The 23966-nt window shown below is 39.9% G+C and overlaps 1 protein-coding gene across 1 annotated transcript; it reads left to right on the forward strand.

The window, feature by feature from the left end:
- Positions 1 to 628: 628 nt before the first annotated feature.
- LOC145470485 (uncharacterized) lies at positions 629 to 23318 on the forward strand. Its single transcript, XM_081454303.1, has 22 exons — positions 629 to 1260; positions 2879 to 2964; positions 3623 to 3857; positions 6001 to 6132; positions 6611 to 6717; positions 6990 to 7064; positions 7722 to 7775; positions 8212 to 8333; positions 8893 to 8996; positions 9525 to 9682; positions 11077 to 11183; positions 12579 to 12662; positions 12754 to 12858; positions 15300 to 15426; positions 15603 to 15652; positions 15757 to 15805; positions 15991 to 16053; positions 16672 to 16817; positions 17187 to 17270; positions 17418 to 17501; positions 21205 to 21262; positions 22007 to 23318. Exons 1-22 carry the CDS (start codon positions 911 to 913, stop codon positions 22918 to 22920), a joined length of 3294 nt encoding a protein of 1097 aa, XP_081310429.1. The 5' UTR covers positions 629 to 910; the 3' UTR covers positions 22921 to 23318.
- The last annotated feature ends 648 nt before the right edge of the window (positions 23319 to 23966 follow it).

Genomic DNA, 23966 nt, shown 5'->3' on the forward strand with positions numbered 1-23966 from the left:
TTTGGTTTTTCTTTACCGCGATCACTTAATCCCGAATGTTATTTAAGAATATAAACTGTAACGAGTTTTCTTCGAAACATTTAGCAATTTTGATTTAGAAATTGATCAAAGTTCGTGCTGGAAAACGATTACAGAGGCTCAAACGTCGAAACGAAGGTTTTCAATTTCAAGCTACCTAGACATTGTGAGAACTTCAAACTGAGATATGTATAAATATTTCAGCAGGTTTAGTATGCCAATAGCTGACCAGCTGAACTGGATATAATGCACAACCTCTGAGGAAAAAGACAAAATTCCACGAATCGGGAATAAGGAACTAATTCAAACTAATTGTTTATAGCCATCTAGAAAAGCAGATTGTGCGGCGATCGATTTCAAATCACGAACTGCGAAACCATTGCCGTTTGTGTACACATTACTGAGAAAAATGGCGCAACTTCAGATGATATCTTACAAGTTAAAACGACTTTCAAAAGCCGTCTGCCTGGACTCTATATGATGTTCATTAACCTATAAATAAAACACTCTTATAAACCGTGCTAACACAACGAGCACATAGCTAGCAATTGTCTTAATCAATAATTGATTCTGTTCATTGAACAAAGATTCCCTCCTTTTGTCTCTTTTGTTGTGGGATAAACGTGTGACATTTGTTCCGAGGCCGTGATCTTATTGTTAAATTGACGCCCCAAGGTATTAGCCAATGGTAATGCGTTTGCTTGCAGCAATAATCATTCAAATTTACATTGCGGTGCGGAGCGAACGAAACTTCTGCACGAGGACTATTAGAAGTAACAGCGTTCAAACCAAAACAAACAGTCCTCCTTATCGGCGATATTAAAGGCGCCCGATCGAGAGTGATTTGATTTGAGTTTTCAGCGAGGTTGTCAAAAATAACGCTCTGTTTCAAATGACGCAAGGAAAAGAAAAAGAAATCGGTAATAAAGATGGCGAGAAATTGGCATCAAAACAATGTTCAGGTGCTGAGGATCAGAGACGAAGGCAGCATCGCGCAGATCAACACCAAAGACTCCTATTATCCATGCTTATATTCACCGTCATAGCCTGGCTTCTTGGAAAGACTGATGTAAGCATATCATGGATTTTTTTTCTGCTTGCTTGGATCTTTTTCTGGTGGAAAAACACCGCTACAAAAGTAATTGATCTTGCTGCAAAGCAAGCTGAGATTGATAAGAGGCGAGAAAAAGCATTGTCGAATGCCGAAACAACAGAATGGTTAAACTTCATGATCAACCGATGGTAAGTGTGAGAAAGAACTGAATTGCATTTATCTCGCTGTCGGGCTTTCTTTTTTTCTTAAGTGCGCGCTGCAGCAAGTCAGCGCTGTTAAGGTCGCCCCGTTCTTAAGACTGACTGATTACCATAGAGAACGCATCTCATTGCTTTCATTACTATGTCAGAAAGTTCAAAGGATAAATGTAATGAATTTCTTAAACCAGTCTAAACAGAAATCACATCGTATTGTTTCTATTCAGAGGGAAACAAGGATAAAAATATTCTGGCTACTCTCCTGAAAAGAAATTTTTCATGATTTCCTGGAGCTTGCTGTCTGCTTGCTGGGTGAAATAGATTTTTATGACTTTCCAACATAACATGCTCTGCGAGCAGTTGGTATCTTCCTCGCAGGGTAATATAACGCGACCAACAAAAAAAGAGGAGAAATTATTAGGTTCAATCCTGAGAATTCTTCGAAATGGATTTTTTAAGAACATTTATCCTGGTAAAATCCAAGTTATATCTAAAATTAGTTCACCCGGCATGATTAACACGAATGGCGTCCCTCAAACTTTAATGAAGCAATTCTACCAGAAACGTTTTTCCATTGCTTTGTTTTTCGGGTGGGAAATTTCTTTCCTTAGACAACACACAATCATTTAGTTGGAATTTACCACAGCAAGCGTGTTACATACAAAGACAAATCGAGGACTACTTCTTCGCGGAAGTTTTGACAGTTCTAGATTTTTTAAGAGGCAAAACGTTTCTTTAATATGCCAGTCACGTGACTCGTTTTAAAGTTATTGATAAATTTAAGTTCGAGGTTACTTCAAATCGTGGTCTTGTTTCCTTTTTCTCAATCCTATCTGTGACGAAGAAACGTACCTCAGCAGTCGCATTTTCAGGAAATAATCATACAAGGCCTTGAATATTTTATGACCTACTGTGATTAAATTAAACGTAGGCCGCATAATTTAGGCATCTTTATTTGAAATGAGTCCTGTTCACGATTTTAACCCAGGTGAAATGTCCAAGTCAACCTATCTTCTTTTCATTTATGTGTTATTGAATTTTATCTCTCATGTTCCACAAAATGACTGTTCAGTATAACTTCAATAGGGTTTTATCTTTAAAAAACATTATAAATTATTTACCACGAAATAATAGCGCGCCAGACGTAATTGATTTCCTCCATCACAGGTCTACTTTGAGAGTGATTTGTTCTTTTAGATTTTAATAAAGTGAAATTGATTGATTGAAAGTTTTGTGTTGAAGTGAGAAGACTTTGCAAAGAAGTCTTCGAGGTGTAAAGATTTTGTGTGGAAGTGCAAACGAAACATCATATATTGTAAGAGTAATTAGTTTAGGACAAAAGACGTTGAGTCTCTTTCCTCTTACATGCAGGTAATCTAAGTATCTCTCACCAATCGACTGGTTTATAATTATTTTGATGCTTAATTCGTATGTAAAACTTTACTTTAAAACACTTTGGGTCGCAGAAACAAAGTAAAATTGGTTACTCTCACACCCAGGTATCCCACGGGCCACGGCGCAAAATGGAATCCGGGTACCATTTTGACCATATTCTTGAGGCGTGCGCAGTTATAACGCTTCATTTAAGTAATCGTCAGTTTTCTTGTAGGTTTGTCTTTAGCGATAGATCGTTGCTCAGCTGCATCAAGAGAAACCTGGAACCTATACTCCAGTCACACAAGCCGTCATATGTAGGTAAGGGTGGTTTATGCGCATGCTTATTTGTTCATCGCTGGAATGCTTCAATGTCACGCCATGAGAAACTTCGTGCGCGCGCGCTGAGGTAAAAACTTGTTAACTATCGAACTGGACACCTCTGTAGAAATTTTGCGTGCATCTACTTCACGATCTCGGACGTTTGGTGATCCTGTTTCTTTATTGATTGATCATTTTTCCTATTTATTCCCTACATTTATTTGGGAAAAAGTCTAACTTTTAAAGGGTCCAAGTATTTTTCCATTGTGACAACACCATGGTTGCAGGGTTTGCAAATGCCTTTCTTAACGATTAAGCCAACTTGAAAGGACATCTCCAGCTAGTATTTTTCGCAGAAACTTTCCTCAAGTAACATCAGTAGCAGCCATATTGAATAACGAGCGTCAGGTTTTCATCTTCAAAATCAGGCTATTCCTCTGCACACCTTGCCTCTGAAACCCCATTTTTTGCCCTTCTGACGCAATGTACAGCCTCATTTTCATGTAACCGGAAAAAAAGATCACCAAATAATGAGCGTCAGCAGATATTGTGCGATCGTCCGTTCAAATCGAGTCTGCACCAGTTTCTTCCTTTTACTTCCTTCCAGGTCCCTATCACGTGTACAAACAAACTAATCTCGCTGTTCCTGTCTATTCAGGTTCTATAGAGATTCTCGACTTCACATTAGGCAACAGAACGCCATACTTCAAAAATGTGACAGCGTACGACAATCATGACGATAACCGAAATATAAAAGCTTCAGAATTAAACTTCAACCACCCTCCAGATGATCTGATGACTAGAGGTAAATATCAAGCAGTTATTCACCTGGACGCCGGTCTGACATCGCCAGAGGCCAGATTTGTTATCCGAATCAGACTCGGTAACAAGGGGTATGAATTGTAGTACTATGAATTAAACATTGCTATTTAATATCATAAAAGTGTTTTAAGTAGCCTAGTGCTCAGTATTTATCAGCCATTTCGGTGTAGCAACTTGAATGAGCTACATCTGGGATCTTCAACAGACGATTTGACAGGAATCACTTGTGTCTTCCATACATCATTTGTTTTTATTTGACCTTCCACCCACATCGTCTTCTCTTTTGCTTTCAATTCCGAACACTGTGTTCTAGATTGACTGGCAAACCGACACTTTTTTTCAGTCCTAGTCTGTCTAAGACTAAAACGCTCTGCCACTAAAACTAAGACAGATAAGCACCTTGAAGGATTTTAAACCAACTCTTAGCGCGCATGTTCTATCCTTTAAATAAATTAATTAAACAACTTTTCCCTTAGCTTTTACGGACAACCTTTACCAACTAACAGTGTAGTTATAAAGTTATTGTGATGATGAAAATGGTCTTTCATGTTCCGTTTGTTTGATGTGATATATCAAACACGAAAGACCACATTTCACCTCGAAGTTCAAAGGAAGGAAGCAAGCAAGCAAGCAAGCAAGCAAACAAGCAAGCAAGCAAGCAAGCAAGCTAGCAAGGAAGCAAGCAAGGAAGCAAGGAAGCAAGCAAGGAAGCAAGGAAGCAAGGAAGCAAGGAAGCAAGGAAGCAAGGAAACAAGCAAGCTAGCAAGCAAGCAAACAAGCAAACAAGCAAGCTAGCAAGCAAGCAAGCTAGTAAGCAAGCAAGCAAGCAAGCAAGCACGCAAGCACGCAAGCTAGCAAGCAAGCAAGCAAGCAAGGAAGGAAGCAAGCTAGCAAGCAAGCAAGCAAGTAAGCAAGCAAGCAAACAAGCAAGCTAGCAAGCAAGCAAGCAAGCAAGCTAGCTAGCAAGCAAGCAAGCAAGCAAGCTAGCAAGCAAGCAAGCTAGCAAGCAAGCAAGGAAGGAAGCAAGCAAGCAAGGAAGCAAGCAAGCAAACAAGCAAGCTAGCAAGCAAGCAAGCAAGGAAGGAAGGAAGCAAGCAAGCTAGCAAGCAAGCAAGCAAGCAAGCAAGGAAGGAAGCAAGCAAGCAAGCAAGCAAGCAAGCAAGGAAGGAAGCAAGCTAGCAAGCAAGCAAGGAAGCAAGCAAGCAAACAAGCAAGCTAGCAAGGAAGCAAGCAAGCAAGCTAGCAAGCAAGCTAGCAAGCAAGCAAGCAAGCTAGCAAGCAAGCAAGCAAGCAAGCTAGCAAGTAAGCAAGCAAGCAAGCAAGCAAGCTAGCAAGCAAGCAAGCAAGCAAGCAAGGAAGCAAGCAAGCAAACAAGCAAGCAAGGAAGCAAGGAAGGAAGCAAGCAAGGAAGGAAGGAAGCAAGCAAGGAAGGAAGCAAGCTAGCAAGCAAGCAAGCAAGTAAGCAAGCAAGCAAGGAAGCAAGCAAGCAAGCAAGCAAGGAAGGAAGCAAGCTAGCAAGCAAGCAAGGAAGCAAGCAAGCAAGCAAGCAAGCTAGCAAGGAAGCAAGCAAGCTAGCAAGCAAGCAAGCAAGCTAGCAAGCAAACAAGCAAGCTAGCAAGTAAGCAAGCAAGCAAGCAAGGAAGCAAGCTAGCAAGCAAGCAAGCAAGCAAGCAAGCAAGCAAGCAAGGAAGCAAGCAAGCAAACAAGCAAGCAAGCAAGCAAGGAAGGAAGCAAGCAAGCTGGCAAGCAAGCAAGCAAGCAAGGAAGGAAGCAAGCTAGCAAGCAAGCAAGCAAGCTAGCAAGCAAGCAAGGAAGCAAGCAAGGAAGCAAGCAAGCAAGCAAGCAAGCAAGCTAGCAAGCAAGCAAGCAAGCAAGCAAGCAAGGAAGGTGAAAGTGGAATTATTCATATATACTTCACATCACCTCGAAGTTCGTCAACAATACTCCGCTACGCGTCGTATTTTCAACTTTCTTTTCGGTGTTTGAAAATGTGGTCTAACACAGTATTCGTGTTTGATATATCTTCTCAACCAAGACTAAAACTGAGAAGAAAACGGAGAAAAAAAAAATCGTTAAAATCTATCCTACTTAAGATCAGATATTCAAACCCCGTCACGGTCATGATTTACTTTGTTTAAACTTGATGAATCTGATTAATGAGTCTGAGAAAGCTGTTTCACGCAACCTAACTGAACCCATTTTGCCATTCTGCAGGTTTCTCGGTACATACACAGATGTTGCAATAGAAGATCTTCACATCCACGGCAACATTCAGCTGGTGTTGTTGTTCAATCGAAACATTCCGTTTCCTCACGTGGCAGCAGTGTCCTTATGTTTCACCGAGGAGTAAGAAAAATTTATGACAAGGACTAATAATAAAGCTGAAGGTTGAACATGAACTATAGCCTTGTTGCTCGAACATGCGGCTCCAAGAATATAGATTAAAAGTGCTATTTTCGACTTGAATATTGCTACACAACACGACATATACTTAAGATGACAACCCTGACAATGTCGAGAAATGATAGAAAAAACAATAACTACTTATTAACCAAGAGTTAGGTCTTTACGGAAAATCTCAGACTGATACCTTGCCGTATTGACCGATTTGAGATTTTCCCGTAAAGACCAAACGTTCGAGGTTAATAAGTTGTTTATTATACGGCTTTTTGCTTTGTTTTAGCAAGCCGGTGATCGGCCCGTGGGCATTACGGGAGAATAATGCACTACAATTAGCCAACCTGAGCGCACGTTACATCGGCTACAAGAACAAGCCATATAATAACAATGATTAATGAACCCGTCTTGTTACCGTTTGTTTTAGACCACAAGTATCATTCGACATTCGTTTCCTAAAGGCAGTGCAACTAATGGAGGTTCCTCTACTAAGGCAGTGGATAACACAAATGGTCCATGATTCCCTCAAATTAGGTGATATAACTCTGTATTTCCATGATTTCATAACTGGCACTGGTCAAAAGTTTAACAACAAAGAAGTGGTCAGCCTACTGACCTCTACAAAGCCTTTTAATTTTTTGTTACATTTGTAATTAACAGGAAAAGACCAAGGTAATCTTAACTTGATCTTCTCTTGTAATTAATTTATATCATAAGAAATGTGACAATGAGTTGATAAGCGTGTTACATGGAGTTGATAAGCGCGTTAACATGTCTCAGCTCAAAGATCTTATTCTTACCTTCAGCTCTGGTAGATCCTGGTCACGTAACAATTCCTTTTTGTAACGATCCTGAAGTTGTAGGAAGAGGAGCGGCGTATGGTGAGTCATCTGGAAAACTAAATTAGCACTTGTTAATGACACAGAGTTAAGGCCCCGAGAGATTCCTGGTAGCAGTCTCTCCCTGGCTTCCTATCTCCGGCTTCTGTCGGCCTTAAAGGAGCTAGAATAGCCCTTTTCACGGTTACCTTTGGTCATTTGCATTACAATAAAATCTAGCATGTATGTGAGGCAATTTCGGGCTATTTTGTAGTTTTTGCCCGAAATTGCCTCGCATCCACGTTGGATTACATTGTAATGTAAATGAGAAAAATTAACCGTGAAAAGGGCTATTCGTTTAACCAATTGTTTTGGTCTTGGAATGAAATGTCTACGTTATAAGTGATTACAGTTACAAAGTATACCAAAAAAAAACGTTACATGTAACATACAAAATTCATTCTTTAGAGTTGAGAAGGGAACACCAATACTCGGGCCGCTTTAGTAAATCTTCCTTTGACCCAAACTAAGTATATATGTAATACATAGATTTAGCCAAGCCTAAAAGCGGAGCTCCCATGAAATACTTATCATCTGCTCCGTCTCCACATAGTAACCTTTAAAGAAATTCCCCAGTAAGCATTTCACCTAACTGAATGAATTGAACAACAACAAAAACAAAAAAAAAGTGTCAAATTTTTTTTGTATTTCGTTTATTAGCATGTGGTGTGCTTACTTTGACTATCAGTGGAGGGTCTCACGGAAAATTAACAGGTGAGAAATCTGTACAGTGTTGTATCCCTAATAAGGGCAACCGCAAGAGCCATCAACGGGTAATTTCTCCATACAATATCTAAACATTGTAGACCAAAATGGTAATGAGAGTAAAACTAATCATATCAAGTAATTAAGAGCTCAAAACTGGCCGCGTTCTCTTTTGTTTCGCTGACTGCGCGAAGCCTGGGAAGGGGAGTCGACGGCATGCAAATTGGTGACGTCACTGTACGATAGAGTCCAGGCTGGTAGGAGTTAGTGACTTCATGTAAGACCAAATTCACAGAGTTCACAAAACAAAAACATTAAAAAAGTGAGGCAAATTTTCTAAGATTATTTGATCTCTCAGCATATTTATATAAATATTACCTTCACCTTTATATTGTAACTTTCGGGTAGTTTCGAACCTCTTTCACATGACTTGTGTCTGTGGCAGATGACCCGTACTGGTGCTCTGTGAAGATTAACGGTCAAAAACAATACACTAGGGAGGTGATGGGAGATGATCCTTGGACTGATCACGTGTCTCTTCTGGTATATAACCTACATGCAGACAAGGTGAAGTATATATCAACATGGTTTCATACTGGACTGTACATGGCAAGACACATTATTTATATTTTCCATGATTTAAGTAGTATACCTCGGATGAATAGATCAATTTATTCATGAATTCATCTGCTTTGAGTTAATAAGATAAGGATGGAAGAACCGGTTTAATGAGATACAGGTCGTGTAGGTAAATGTGGGGAAGTGTGGAGAAAAAAATAAATTATACATGCATGTGTTATTGATTATTGACCAGAGTCAGCAAGTCTAATTACCCATCTTCCACATGCTAAGGTTAGCTACAAGAAACTTTTGAAAAAGCATCGGAGAGAAGCTAAACTAAACTAAACTAAGATTATTAGAAATCGCAAACCGCTGTCGCGTTTAGCCGGTTAAAGAAGTTAAAATAGTGTTGCAGTTTTTGTCTTTTGAAGTGACATTATATCGACTATCCTCAGTCTTGCCAAAATCTTGTCTTGTTCAGCTTATAAGTACTACCTTGTTCGGTTGACCTTCTGCCTCTGAGCACGCGCTTACACAAATGACAAATGCTGCCAATTGTTTTCAGCTTGTAATCAAGCTCAAAGGAAGACGAAAACTCGGCACCAAGTACACTGTGGCTGAGCATGTGCTGCTGCTTTCGAATTTTTGCTTGGAGAGTAATCCTCTACAGTAAGTAAACAACGACTGATGTGTTACAGCACGATCACTTGATTAACCAGTCAGAATGAGGATTGTGTATTTTCGGCCAATCAGGCGGTGGCAACCTAACCAATCGTGAAGTGACTCACGAGACATTTCCCGCGCTTTCGACCGGTTACAAGCACACTGAGTAGTTTAAACCGTACCTGCTGGTGCAGTGACAAGCTGTTTGATCATTGCGTGTTTAGTTTTATACAAACAATAGAAAGCCACTCCTTGCATTGTTCCTGCTTGGGTAATGGCAATACTACAAGGAGTTTGATTGTTCACATCAGTTAAGACTGATCCTCAGCATGAATCACAGGCGTCCTTTTCGTGGGAGATTAATGACAGCACCGAGAAGCGTCGAATCACTGGCTAAAAGTAAACTGAACTTCTAAGCAAGACAGTACTTCACTTTATTCCTCTGACCAGTGTGGTGATCATGATGGAAGAATATATGTCGTTGATAGCGAGGTAACATGGGTGTGTGATCATTCTTTGTTGTCTTTTATCTAGTGAAAAAGTGTTGGAGAAATCATCTTTCAAACCTGCTTCCCTGACGGTGCAAATGGAATACACATCTCTACCAGTGATTGATGTTTTCCACACAATAACACATGAAGAGTTCAGCAGAAATTACACCAGCAGACTACGAAATTTGCACCCGAATGAAGGTGAATATATTTTAAATTCATAACTCCACACTTACAGGCAGTGCAGTCCTAGCCTCAGTGGAATTTAGTGTGAACTAATTTATAAATGCAAGCGCGAGATAAATTTTAAATTCAGTTCCTATTCTAACAGCGTGAAATGTGACCCCTATTTTTCTTTCCAGAAACAGATTTTATTTACAATTACCTCCACATTGTCCAAAAATGAACAAAAAGCATAATGTGGGAAGTTAAAAGAAATTCAAGATTTCTGTCCACGGAACATCGAATTCTTGCGGCTGCAAGGCGCGTGAAACTATGGTCGCTAAATGCGAACTTGTTCTTTAAGGAACCTCACCAGTTGACTTAATTTACTTAATAGGTCCACTATTAACGAAGCCCAATATTTTCAGATTTAGGGTGTTCTTCCGGGCATGTTCTCTCCAAAACGAAGTCGGTGACCCCTCAATTTTTTTTTTTTTAATTATTTTTTTTTACATTTCTGACATATCTAACTCATAATCTCACAGTGGTAAAAGTCTAAGAAAAAAATCAATGTTGGAAAATTTTCGTGCGAACGTCCTTAAACGGCCACCCTGGGGGAAATGGAGAGTGGCCGCTTAAAAGGGGCTGGCTTTAGGGCTGATTTTACACGGTACGACTTTGTCGTGTGCGACACGCGTACGACAGGCCTACGACATGAGTTGTTTCGTGTAAATCAAACCTACAACTCGCTTACGACTACTGTGTACGTCAAAAAAATGCCATAGGATTTTAAAACATGTCAGTTTTAAAACGCTGCGACAATCGTAGCCGAAGTCGATAGAAAATGACGTATTTTGAGACAAATTTCTACTGAGTGGGGGACGAGGTGAAGTGTTCTTGCGTCAAAATGGCGGACGAACTTGTTGTCGACTGATTCACATGAAGACGTTTCTCGAAAAGTACTGGACGGATTAAAGCGAAAAACATCTCTTTAGAAAGTTTTTTCAAAGCGCAGGACAGCTAAAATATTTTTTTACTGTTTGTTAGAACTTTCGCTCCGAAAATCCAGGAGCAAACTTTTGCATATTTAATTTGGAAGTGAAAAAGTCGAGCGCGTGTAAATGGTCCTAAGTCATATCGTAGGCCTGTCGTAAGCTTGTCGCATGTGACAAAGTCGTACCGTGTAAATCGGCCCTAATAGAGGTAAAAACAATGCTAAAAACCTCATCGGGACTTTGATTGCTGGCCGCCTAATAGGGGTGGCCGTTTAATAGGTGGCCGCTTAATAGGGGTTCGACTGCAATTGACTTTTTGGCACTTTTTCAATTAATATTTATACTTTTGAATACTTGAGTAGTTGGATGGGTTTCCGTGGCCGAGTGATGGCGAAGTTACCATTGTAAAAGATTTCTTTTTGTGATGCCCGCCTTTAGTTTCAGGCGTGCTCCTCGTGTGTGCTCACACCGGTCACAGCTTAGTGCCCATGGACAAACACGGACTCAGTGATCCCTACTGCGTTATATATGAAAACAGCAGACAGGTACGCAAGGTTTATCGCTGTTTAATCCTAACCCCCAACTACAAGTTAAAATCAAAATTTTGGGAACATATTTCAAAAGCTTTCCGTTTTCCTATCGTTCCTATCCGCCAGTGAATGCACGTGCGACATGACATTCCTCATATCATGGGGCCACCAGAAAGGAGTTAAAACATCTCCGTTTTCAAAATTTCCAGTTGAGAGCGATTTCAAAATACGCGTTTTACATGAAATCGACAGTTTGACATACATTGTAGGCCAATAAGTTATTATAAAATAAATAAATATTACAAATAAAACATAATCTGTTTAAGAATTTCAAATGGTGGGAAGCAGACCAGTTTGCTATTTACAAAGCGTGACCGAGGAGTTGAACTCGAGACTACCAACAACCAATTTAGTTTATTAATACCGGCTGGATTGAGAATTTGAATTAAATTTTAAAAAGACACCATTTGGTGAAGACAGGCTAGAAATGTATGGCTTTCCTTCTGTACCACGCCACAAACAAATGTCTTATGACCTTATCATTCGATGCATTTTTTTCTTCCTTTTCATTGGCTGAGAGCCAACCACATGACCTGCAAATAGCTGCCTACAAATAATGGTCTGCTCATGCGTAGTACCGTCTGAATGTGTTTTGCTGCAAATAATATTCTGCTCGTGCGTAATTGTAACCATGATCTCTGGTGAAAAATAGCAGATTGCTCCTCTGAGCCGTCAGAGAGTGATTTAAATAAGAAAACAAAGTTTGGTGATCGAATGATAAAACAATTATTGAACTCGGTTATCACAAAATATCGTTATTTGTCAGTGTATCGCCGATCAATTCCTCGGCTTCGGCAAATAATTGATCTGCAAGACAAGTAATGGTAATAGGACTGAGTGGAGTGCAATTCGATCTGTTATCATAAGAGTGATAACAAAATCGGACGACCGCACAGCGGGAGTCCGATTTGTTTATCACGAGTATGTTTACAGACCGAATTGGACGACATTGAGTCTTATTACCAATTAATCATAAAAACGACAATTTCCGAGAAAAGAACAATAGCCAAGTTATGACAGAAAGGGAACAATTGAATTAAAATACCTACAAAGGAGATGTAAACATTCTAAGGCCACCGCGCCTCCTACCGGCAATTAGGCGCCAAAAACCCAAATCAAGCGCGCGCACGCACGTAACTACAACTTTGAATGTGATTGGTTGATTTAAACTACAACTTTGAATGTGATTGGCTTATTGAACTGTCCGATAGCAACTTGGCAAGTGAATTAGTGGAAAATAGGAGTTTTTTAAACCAATCACAATCGAGGAAATTGTAATTTTTATGACTAATCACGATAGTTTGCTCAACTTCGTCCAATAATTGTTAATTATTCGTTTGTTCATTTTAGGCCAAGCGCGGGGAGGCCGTGAAGGGAACTCTTAGTCCTGTATGGGACACCATGGTGGAAATACTTGTTGCTGATTTTACCCAGGTTTGAAGTTACTTGTGATCTACTCTAGGGAAGCAAACGTGCCTTGCTCTTACTGATGAACCGCGTCATGACGTGTTTTGTGTTTTCCTAGACAACGTTGTCGTTTGTTGTCCTGGACAAAGATACAAATGCTATTAAGATGATCAAAGATGAAAGAGGCGACTTCATGGGATCATGCAACCTGTCTTTGACTGAGGTGAGTTTGAAACAAATCAAAGGAGACCTATAACCAAACTCGTGGATTAGGTAATCTAGAGATGAAACATATTGGTGAACTTGCAATTACTGGTATATTATTAAATGCTGTTAAAACAAGCCGGGTTTGTACCATGCAAGGTCGCACTTAACTCACAAAGTGTAGGCTTTTTTCGTTGGCTTTTTTTTGCACACATATTACAAAGACATACGTCCAGAATAGCTAGGATGGCAAAATTGCAGCAGAACATGCAGTGGTAAAGGCTAAGGGTTCTTGGGTCACAGAGGACACTCCTGCCCAACAAATCATAGAGTACTCTGCCCCCTCCCCCCTCCCCCCTACCCCTTCCCTCACACCCAGATCTTGATGTTGATCTGCCTGCTGGAAAAATTTGCATGTATTCAAGTCGTACGAGCTCACAAACGTTTTTCATTGCATTTCATTCAACGTTATAGGTAAGGTTTCTTATGAGACAGCACATTTTCAATGTGGAACCGCTTGTCTATATATATTGCACGTAAAATACATCAATATAAGATACTCTTTTGCAAGCATTTTCAGTGTTGATCCGACGAATCTGTCAACCATAAATGTGTTCCAACAATAATAATAACAGTTTCATTTAAGTGTCAATGTATTTAGTATTAACTAATAATTGGGGACAAGCTCACAGGGGGTTTCTTTCCCTTTGTTATCTTTTCAACCAGGAAACAAAAGTGTAAACAAAAGACAGGGTAAAAATCATTTAAGCTAATCAAAATCAAGTATTTGGGAGTTTCTTTCCAAGTTATGTGCATTTCACATCCCACTTAGAGTTCAGATCAATGTACTGAAATAAACAAGACAAGTATAGAGAACACAACTTTAATCTAAACTTAACTCGATGCCGGTTGAACATGGACAACTCAACATGAAAAACTTCAGTGTTTAAACTGCAAAGCGGTGAACGAAGGTCCTGCTTGATTGAACGATGGATCTCACAGCAGATCTAATCAGCCAAACTTGAAAAGTAAAACGATAATACGTCACTACTGCAAGGCTGACACAACGTCGTTGAGTTAAAACAATATTTCGGCTGGCCTCAGGTTTAGATGTTACTAAATTATAAAAATGAAATTACAATATTATACAATGGTGCCGATGTTTATCTTGTATTCAATACCTCTTTCGCTCATTAAAAGTTGTTCGTTTCGCTCATATAAGCTCATGAAGGTCGAGGAATAAGACACGTTCTCATCAAAGCTTACCACATTAGCTTTTTAGGTCACTTTCCAGCAAACAAATGCACATCTCCTGGTCATAATTTTTTGAACGCCTGGACGACTCAAATGCTCCTGAAATTCAGCCTTCAAGTTGGCCATAGTACTAATTCGAACATTCGAGGTCAACTCCACTTCAATTTGGCGAAACACCTAATATTAATGGTCGTGTAAAAGCTGCAAAGTCATCAATATTCGGGCTAGCACAATGCGGGCATTGAGCAGTGGGTGTTACTACCGCACGGGCGTAGATTGAGGGTGACTTCCTCTCGGGTTCCTACACGAAGAAACAGTATGTCAACTAAATATGACTTAAAATTCTAAGTCTTGTAACCATTTTATGACGAAAAAGAACTACATAAATTTGCCCTCACTGAGAGTCGAACCCGGGCCACTGTGCCCTTACTTACAACTGTACCACCGAGCTGCTAGCTGCCGGAAGGTGGAAAATTTAAACTACATATAATGAACAGTAATATAAATTAATATAGAGTTACCCTAACATACAAATGAAAGCTAACCGCAAGCAAAATGGAGTGACACTAACCGCAAGCAAAATGGAGTGACGCTAACCGCAAGCAAACTGGAGTGACACTAACCGCAAGCAAAGCTAACCGTGCTAACTGCAAGCAAGCAAGGTAAACATGTACAGCGGTTTATTAACACATAAGCAACATCCAGGTGTCCAACCCCATACTCCGCCCGGGCGTTATATTTTCCCTTGAGCAGTAGGCTCGCACTGACTGCACGGTTACTATTCCAATATGGCGTCGGGCTCGGTTACTATGCCAATATGGCGTCGGGCGCGGTTACTATTCCAACATGGCGTCGGACTCGGGCGCTCTCGTTCGGGCCGACTAATTACGAGCAGTGTCTACACCTGACTGAGTAAGTGAGTGAGTGAGTGACACATTTGCATATCGGAGTCCCCGCAACAAACACATTTCTTCGCTTCGCGTATCCACGAGTTTAAAAAGGACCTCATGGATATCTTGGCCGGGTTCGTTATTGAACTTATCACTGAAACTGCTGCTGAATATTGCATTGACGATAGTGTCTCTATACAATCTCATGTCTGCCTTAATAATTATTCCTTTCCACGACTTCTCGAGAGCACTGTTTACTTCGTTTAAATTCAGCCACTAACCAGACGTTTTACAAAGTTTCCTGTGACATTTCCAGATATCTCCCGTACTTTTCAAGAAAAACCTTGATCTTCTGTATAAAGTGAAGGGCTCTGGTATGATGAAAGCAGGGAAGCTCTGCGTGTCCGCCATTTTCAGACCCGTTCAATCAGTCGCAAAGTCGGGTAAGTGTACTTGTCTGTTTAGTAAACCTGTTATATCTCTCGCGGCCAATTGCCATGGCTGACCTGGCAAGAGAACACTCAGTACAATATAGCCAAATCATGTGGCCCAGTGTATCATTCTTTTCTCTACGACTTGCCGAATTTATTTACTTACTTCAAGATGTTCATTTTTCTAGAAATAAAAGAAAGCAGCCTTGGACTTCCAGAGGGAGAACCTCCAGGACCGGTAAGTTGCTGCCAGTGAATAAGACTGCACTCCAGCAAGCTTTAGAATTACACCATACCACGCCTGACAGTTTGAACGTACTTTTGTTCGTTAAAAATCTTTAGAAAGATGCTAAGATTGAGGTACAGACACTGGAGGCATTGCTGAGAGCAGGTATTCCAGCCGATTTGAAATACTATTGTTTAGCTGGAAATGATAACGGCAAACAGCAAATTGCCAGGAATTGACTTAACAATACTTATTTTTTCTTTTCACGTACTACAGAGGTCGGCCCCAAGAAATGGAAAATAACAGATAATATTTCTTGTTTCGTCTCAGTATTTAACTTTTTCTTGCAGAGCGAGGAACTGTTGAAATAAATATTTACCAAGGACGTAATCTGGTAGCAAAGGATGTCAATGGTATGTACACGTTCACGTTTACAGCATTACTGTCAATTCCTTGTTTGTTCTATGTTTGTTTTTTCATTCCACCGTCACTTTCAGGTACTCGCGCAAAATTTCATTTGCCCTTTAACTCTGCGAAAATTTGAAACAGCCAATCAAAAATCTCCATCTACTGCAATGTTTCCCAAAGTTAAAATCATTCACTAACAAAAACATATTTCATAGTTGTATAGACCTGATTCTACGTTGATGGCAAGATGACGCAACAACGTCGCATGAACAACTGGTTCAGTAATGTTTTGAGTTCAATGATGAGCCCACGTTTTGTAATGACTGCCGTTTATAATAAGACTAAAATCATGCAAACAAGCACAATTTAGCAAACAGTAATACAAACCAATCAGAACTCGAAAGCAAAACCATGTAATCAGTAAAAGCGCGGGAAAGAACACGTGGGTCACTCCGCGATTGGTTTTGGTTTTGGTTTTGCAAGTGATTGTATGTACGAGAAATTTCTGCGCTCTGATTGGTTACAACACATTGCTCTAACACCAGTCATTTTTCTTAACAAAATTACAATGAATCCGGAAGGAATTGTTAAAGCCGCGTTACTAAGCGCAATTTTTTTTTCAGGTAAAAGTGATCCGTTTGTAACAGTAAAGGAAGGCAGTGAAGGACGAGAGAAATTTAGAACAAGAACCATTATGAACACACTTGACCCAGTGTGGAAAGAAACGGCTCTTATAGCCATGCCTGATGTGAATGGACTGCTGCTTCTGGTAAGAAGAATTCTGCGTTGCTACGGCAAGCTGTTCGTTTATGTCGTGTAAATCTTCCTCAACTGATCAACCATCGTTGTTCTTTCAGTTCTGTTTTTATTTCTTTGGTGTTTTCAGCCTTCATAAACTATTACTTTTGGACTTCCTTCCAAAACCGTAAATAATTCCTATCGGAAGGCACTACTTCAATTTACTTCATAGTTCAACTAGTTGATATATAAATATAGTTACTGAACAAATATCACTGAAATTGTCACTTATCTCCCACCAGTTGATATGCAGTCAGGAAATTCTTAAATTTTCAATATTTTCCCGGATACGTTAACAAATACAGAATGTGAATGATCATTTTTGCTTTCTTCCTTTCAGGAAGTCTGGGATAAAGATCCGCTGTCACAAGAGAGAATGGGACAAATAGGTTTTACGACGGAGAAACTTAAAGACTTAGGAATGGTAAGAACATTTCCTCCTCATCGTCTTTGAATTTGCTGGAAAACAACCCCTTTTCAGTAATACCCCTTCCCCCAAGCCCTAAAAGAAAAGTTTCAGGTCGTAAAACACAACTATGTTTAATACCAAACTTGTCATAACGTTTCACAGGCTCCGTATGAGAAGCGCTGGTGTAGACTCCGAGGAGTGAAAAGTGGAGAGCTACAGCTGTCATTCAAGTACACGGCTCCACAAGTAAGGATGAATATGTTACAAGTAACGCACACAACAGGCAATATAACGCAACCTATTTGGTCAACAATGTCACGCACCTTCATGCTCGTCTTCTTAAACCTTTCTTCTTTCTTGTCAGCAGAAGAGATTAAGATGCCAAGACCCATTCACCCAGTGTCTAGTCATCAAAAACTGATAGTTAATAAACGCACTTTAAAACAAACCAAAAAATTACATTACTTTATGTGGCTAGATATTTGCCGTTCCCTTTCCTTTTTCCAGAAAAATGTTAGCTACTCATTTGTTCTCCAAACCCATGTTTCTTGTGAGAAACAGACTGTGTCATAGTTGAAGAGGCTGCAGTTCGAGTCAGCTTTGATATCACGCGACAGAAATGGAAATAGCTGCACAAACTTATCAAACTATTACTAAGCATTGAGAAATCGGTGAGAATCTATATTGAGCCTTAAGAGTAAATGCCAGTAAAAATCAAAGAAAATTCTAAAAATGTGGCCACGGTCGAAGAATCGATTTTGTTCATACTTTGCCAGTTTGAAGGCCTAGGTAAGTAACTGAAGGAAATCAAGTTAGTTTTTCGAAATATCCAATATAACGGCAGAAATTCACGAGAAACGGTTATCGCACCGAAAGCTCAGATTTCACTTCGCGATAATCCGAAATTTTACACTTTTCAGCTTCTTGCTACACAGTCGTTTACATCGCTGTGAAACGTTCTCAACTTTAGATGTGTACATTGATTCTTCCTTAATCAAGAGATAGTGTTCATTCTTATTTCTTGTGTTTTCTGGCCGAACTGAGCCCCGATTAAGTAGACATACTTTTCTAATTAAAACAAAACTCAAAAGTTATGCAAATTCAGTGAGGAAAAAAGCTGACCGGTAGTGCTTCAAATTGTCTGATATTCTAGCAAAAGACAGTTTAGTAAATGAATTGTAGGCTTATAGTTTCATTTTTGTGGGATCTACCAGCAATTTTGCATGAACGCCGATCAAAAGTCGAGAAAATTGCAATTCAGCCCCTTTGAAATTTGCAATGTAACGCAACACCCTAAAATAGGTAAGACCATTTTTGTTGGCTTGAGACAGGACAATCAAAGCCTATCAATGTCTTTTACATTTGAAAAGCTTTAAAAGTAGTATTAAACTTAAAAAATCGCCGACAAGAGTTTAAAAAAAGAGAAAAAGAAACACCAAACTTTTAAATAGCACTTTCCATCTTCTCGCTGCCCAGTGTCACGCTCGAGCGATTTTTCAAGGGAAACGAATTTGAAACCATTTTTTCACCGTTCAAAATGAGTCAAATTTTAATAACAAGATCTTTGTTGTTAATGTGCGAAATCGTGCATTAATAAGAGAAGATTGCCCAGTTAACCCGCCGAACGAAGTAAAAAAGGTCTCAATAGTATATACATATTGGAACGATGTTAGGGATTACAAACTTTATGCCGTCGCTAGCCAGTAGGAGGCTATCTATTCCCACGAAAAGTTAATGTCGTATCGATAACCAAGCAAACAACACACTTATCAAAGAAGAATCGGAGTAAGCTGGATGAGTTAGAGACGCCCCGCGCGAGTTCGTTCTTCAATACGGTGGAATTTGTGCCGGCACGCAGTTACGGTCATACCGCTCATACAGTGTAACAAGGATATCAAAAGCCACTAAAAGTCCTTCGAGGTAAGCAAATACTTTAGGAATGATAAATAAATAAATTATTTCCGTACTTTTAACGGTCACACTCTCAATGACTAGCCAGAAGCAAGGTAGTCCTGTTCTAGCCCTCTCCTTGTCACGCAACGTCGAGAGGGAGGGTCCCTCGCTCTCGGCTCTCTCCCGACGTTTCGTGACAGAGAAAGGGCCAGAACTGGACTAGAAGCAAGGAAAAAAAAAATTGACGCGCGCAAGAATATCACCAATGTTGTACACACGCAATTTGCTTAATTACGTTTGGCCACCTTGTTGCAACATCCAACATCTAACAGGACACTTGTGTTTTCGAATTATTTCTTGTTAACTTATTTGAACTGAAAAGCTTGTTAAACCAGGGTCGAAGAAAGGCTCGTCAACTGAATGAGGCAGTAGTTGGTGATATAAAACGATCCACAAGACTACATGATAAAGCATGATAAAGAGTAGGTAGCACTGACTTTTTCAGAAGTGTAAACGACAACGCAGGTTAAAGATATACCGACATGTCATTGGCTACAAAAATGCTTCATGCTTCAGTGCTAAATAGCAATGAAAACCAACCGTTGCGTCACAAATTTGGTTTGTAAACAAGGCAATTTTTATCAGGAGTTTTTTCTCATCCCCACCCCAGCGTTGTCAATGCAATTCAGCTCTTTTCTCTTCCTTTCTCGCCCTGCAAGTTGATCATGAAACTGATACTGACGTCTCTTTTTCCACCCCGATCAATGAGCTGAATGCAAAGGTAGGCTTTTTGTACTGGACTAAGCTTCAAAAGAAAGCAAACTGATATCTGAATATCGCATAATTTGAAAAAGCGATTGAAGGTTGAGTTCTGGAGAAAGCTCCATCATCTTCTACAGATTTGACGCATCTGCCAAGTCCGTCACGTGCTCGCTGCATAGTAACACCGCGGACTGCAGTGTAAAGCTCTAGTACGCGTTGTTATTTGAGAAAGCTGAACAGTGCGCTTTAGCCGTCCCGAATATCCTTGCTCCTGCAGATTTGAATTGCTTCTGGGAGGAGTTATCTAAGCGCAAAGGGAATCTAAGAGCAACTGGTGGGGAAATACTTTGAACGCTTGAAACACTCCGTCACTTCTCCCGAAGCTGCATAAATTACTTGACCTTCGCCACAGATTGTCATTTCCAAGATTGTAGCATCGGCCAAGTGTATCATGCGTGACACAAAACAGGGAGAGTTAGGGAGCGATTAAGTTTGGTTCTACTCGTGTTTTTTCGCTATTACAGGCAATTTCTAAGTTAAGTACTATTTCTAAAGCGTTTCAAACGTTAAAGACATTAATAGGCATTGATTGTCCTGTCTCATGCCAACAAAAGATTTTTACCTATTTTAGCGTGTTGCGTTACATTGCAAATTTCAAAGGGGTTGAATTGCAATTTTCTCGATTTTTGATCGGCGTTCATGCAAAATTGCTGGTAGATCCCACAAAAATGAATCCGTAAGCCTAAAATTCATCGACTGAACTGTCTTTTGCTAGAATATCAGACGATTTGAAGCACTACCGGTCAGCTTTTTTCCTCACTGAATTTGCATAACTTTTGAGTTTTGTTTTAATTAGAAAAGTATGTCTACTTAATCGGGGCTCAGTTCGGCCAGAAAACACAAGAAATAAAAATGAACACTATCTCTTGATTAAGGAAGAATCAATGTATACATCTAAAGTTGAGAACTTTTCACAGCGATGTAAACGACTGTGTAGCAAGAAGCTGAAAAGTGTAAAATTTCGGATTATCGCGAAGTGAAATCTGAGCTTTCGGTGCGATAACCGTTTTTCGTGAATTTCTCCCGTTATAGTGGATATTTCAAAAAACTAACTTGATTTCCGTCAGTTACTTACCTAGGCCTTCAAACTGGCAAAGTATGAGCAAAATCGATTTTTCGACCGTGGCCACGATTTCTTTGATTTTTAGTGGCAATTACTCTTAATTCGTTTCATTTCCCTTGAAAGGTCAACGTAATGTAACAATACTAACCAATCTATTTGATAACATAATAGGCGGAAGATGACAACACCAATAACAACATAAACAACATTGAGTCTCAAGCGCAGAGAGGTTTGTTTTTTTTTTGTCTACTGTCACTAATATCTTGCTGACTATAGACTACGAGGAGTCCGTCTTTCGTTTAGTCCGTCGTGCGTGACACGAATGAAAACCGCGAGAAAAAAAAATGGCCTTGCAAAATCCTGGGGGCAAGCAGCGCGCGAAAGTACTTTCGTGTTTCGTAGTCTTTGCTAACTACAACATGCACACCAGATCACGCCACCAAGTCATCTTTACTAATTAACTATTAACTTCCATTGCATAGTAACTGAATTCCATAGTTTTAATTCAAATTTAAAGAACTGTTTCCTCTTATTATTGCCTCGACCCTGAGGAAGACTGGCCTTACTAGCTGAATCACTAGTACTTTAGCCTTCGTAGTGCCAGCTTACCATCACTTTGCCGAGTTTGGTTTAGTTCACAGTACTTTTTTGTCGTCTGGTAGGTTCGTTTCTTGAACAAAGCGGCTTATGCTGCTTTGTTTGGTCCTCCATATCCAAAAGTTTTATACCTAATTCCTGCTAATTATTATAGAGCCAGTGGTTATTTGGAACGTCACGCAATAGAGACGTTGTGTAACAGACAATGTAGTAGACTAACGCTGTTCAGGAAACTTGCCTTGGACATACAAAGTATTTAGAATTTGTTGAATTTTTTCAACATGGAGAGCACTTACAGCTACAATATTACTATGCAGTAATTGACAATCGCCCAATGGATATTATCAGACAATGTGTCTAAATTTTATTCTCGCAGAGAAACCCTCGCTTGAATCAGAAGTTCCAGTTTCAATAGGCACCAATGGCTCTCTACCTTCCACTGTGAGCACGCTTCATACATCCCCGCCAAAAACCAGTCAACAACCTCCACAAGATGAGAGGAATCTTCCATCTTGGGTTGGTACAATGCAAACAAAGAGAAGGTACAATGGTGGAGAGGAGGAGGTTGGGGAAGTGTTTACACCAAGTGCGCCCTTGAAATCATTCTCAAAAGCAGAAACTGAAGGGGAGTACGAGCTCAAAGCTTGGCCACGAAAAAGTGGTCGTCTTCGATCTGTTGTTGATACAGTTCGTTCGCTTCGCTCTCGCTCTGCAGCATCTTTTTCTGGTGCTGAAAATACCTTAGGGCACGGAGAAAGCACCGGGCAAGGAAGCCAAATGGAAGGAAAAGATAAATCCAGGAATACTTCAAGAGTTCTAAAAGGGAATTCTATCCGTAAAAAGTTCTCCTTTCTAAAGGATCGCCGACAGCGTAGCGTTAGTGAAAGCCATTTAGGCGTGTTATACTCCTCACAAGATGACATGGATGGTATGGCGGCAAACAGCAGTAAGAATCGTGCACTGAAAAAACTTATGCGGAGGAGCAGTGAGAATATAACTGGTTCAACGACCCTTAGGCGCGAAAGAAGTCCTGAGAAATGCTTTCACTCTTTGCCGAACAGCCCTATCTCCATTACGTCGGGCAGAGATCATTTTAAACGCAATGTTGGTCAACGAAACTCACGAAGCACTGCTTCTTGTAGCTCTAATTCCCAAGGATCAAGTACAACTCAAGAGAAGTGTCCCGCGTGTGATTTCAACGTTTTAATTTTGAGTGAATGTCCGGACTGCAAAGAATCACAGCAGAAAAACTCTGTGCATCCTTCACCCCACGAAAGACTGATACTTTAATGATTTAAAAACAATGGTGGAAATACGAATTTGTTGATGCTGATATGAATTTGTTCCTTTGAAGTGCAAGACATTACAGTGGCACAATTTTTTTTAAAATGAAAATGACGAAAATGACCAAATCAAAGTGGTTGTGAGCTACTGAACTTGGAAAATATATTATGAAAGGGTGTTATGAGGCATTGTTCATTAAGGAACTACTTGTGATGTGAGGGCAGTCTAGCTTTCGAACAAGTCCATAAAGCCTTTTTCCATTCAGGGGTGTGTTGTGATATTTGCAAAATGAAAAAGTTCAACGTTAAGAAACTGTTTGTTACTCAGGCCTGCCTACACGTTTTACGTTACATGTATTTGTACATGTCTTACTTGTGCTGTAGTCAAAAACGGCAAGATCATTTTGTTGGGTCAAAAGTGAAGTATGGACTGAACGAAACACCTCAGCCTGCGGTATGTAAATAAATAATTACTTTCGCCCTTCGTTAACTAATGTACAAGTGGCGCAGTGTGATAGGCGCTGGCTCGCCATACGAGACTTTGGGAGTTCTAATCCTAGTGGTGACTAATGATAATTTTCCTTTCTTCTTCATTGTTTTTTCTTTTTCTGTCAAGAAACCATTTACCGAAAGGTAGCGTTTGTCTTTCCGTCTCATGTGTTAAAAAAAATCGTCTGAAGCCTTTAATCATTCGTTTAAATCGATTTCTTTCGAACTCACAATATCACGTAGGTTTGTGAAGGAAAAACCACGAAGACTTTCCCCGAATCGAGTCGCTAAGGAAGAACCATAAGTATTTTCCTTCAAGGAAAAAATCGTCATACCTTCTACCTCTCGAAATTAACTAACTTGACATGCTGCAATCCACTGTAGAACGGCCTTAGACGGCTAATGTTCGAAACCCGGGGGGACTCCTATATGAAAAGCTCGGGGATGCCTGTCGTTTCAGGTACAAATCAAGGATTCTGGTCTCACTTAGGATGTTGATGACGAAACGTCACCATTTTTAGCTGTTAAAGTATCCTTTAGGGTGCACTCGAGGAAATAATAATA

Source organism: Orbicella franksi, chromosome 15 (assembly GCF_964199315.1).
Source record: "Orbicella franksi chromosome 15, jaOrbFran1.1, whole genome shotgun sequence".
Taxonomy (NCBI): Eukaryota; Metazoa; Cnidaria; class Anthozoa; order Scleractinia; family Merulinidae; genus Orbicella; species Orbicella franksi.

What these genes read in the sequence shown, in the direction of transcription:
- LOC145470485 (XM_081454303.1), top strand. Translation starts at nt 911, where the DNA reads ATGACGCAAGGAAAAGAAAAAGAAATCGGTAATAAAGATGGCGAGAAA. An exon ending in TGAATGGACTGCTGCTTCTG is followed by an intron (nt 16,818 to 17,186) that starts GTAAGAAGAATT and finishes TCTTCCTTTCAG; the next exon opens with GAAGTCTGGGATAAAGATCC. An exon ending in TCAAGTACACGGCTCCACAA is followed by an intron (nt 17,502 to 21,204) that starts GTAAGGATGAAT and finishes ATAACATAATAG; the next exon opens with GCGGAAGATGACAACACCAA.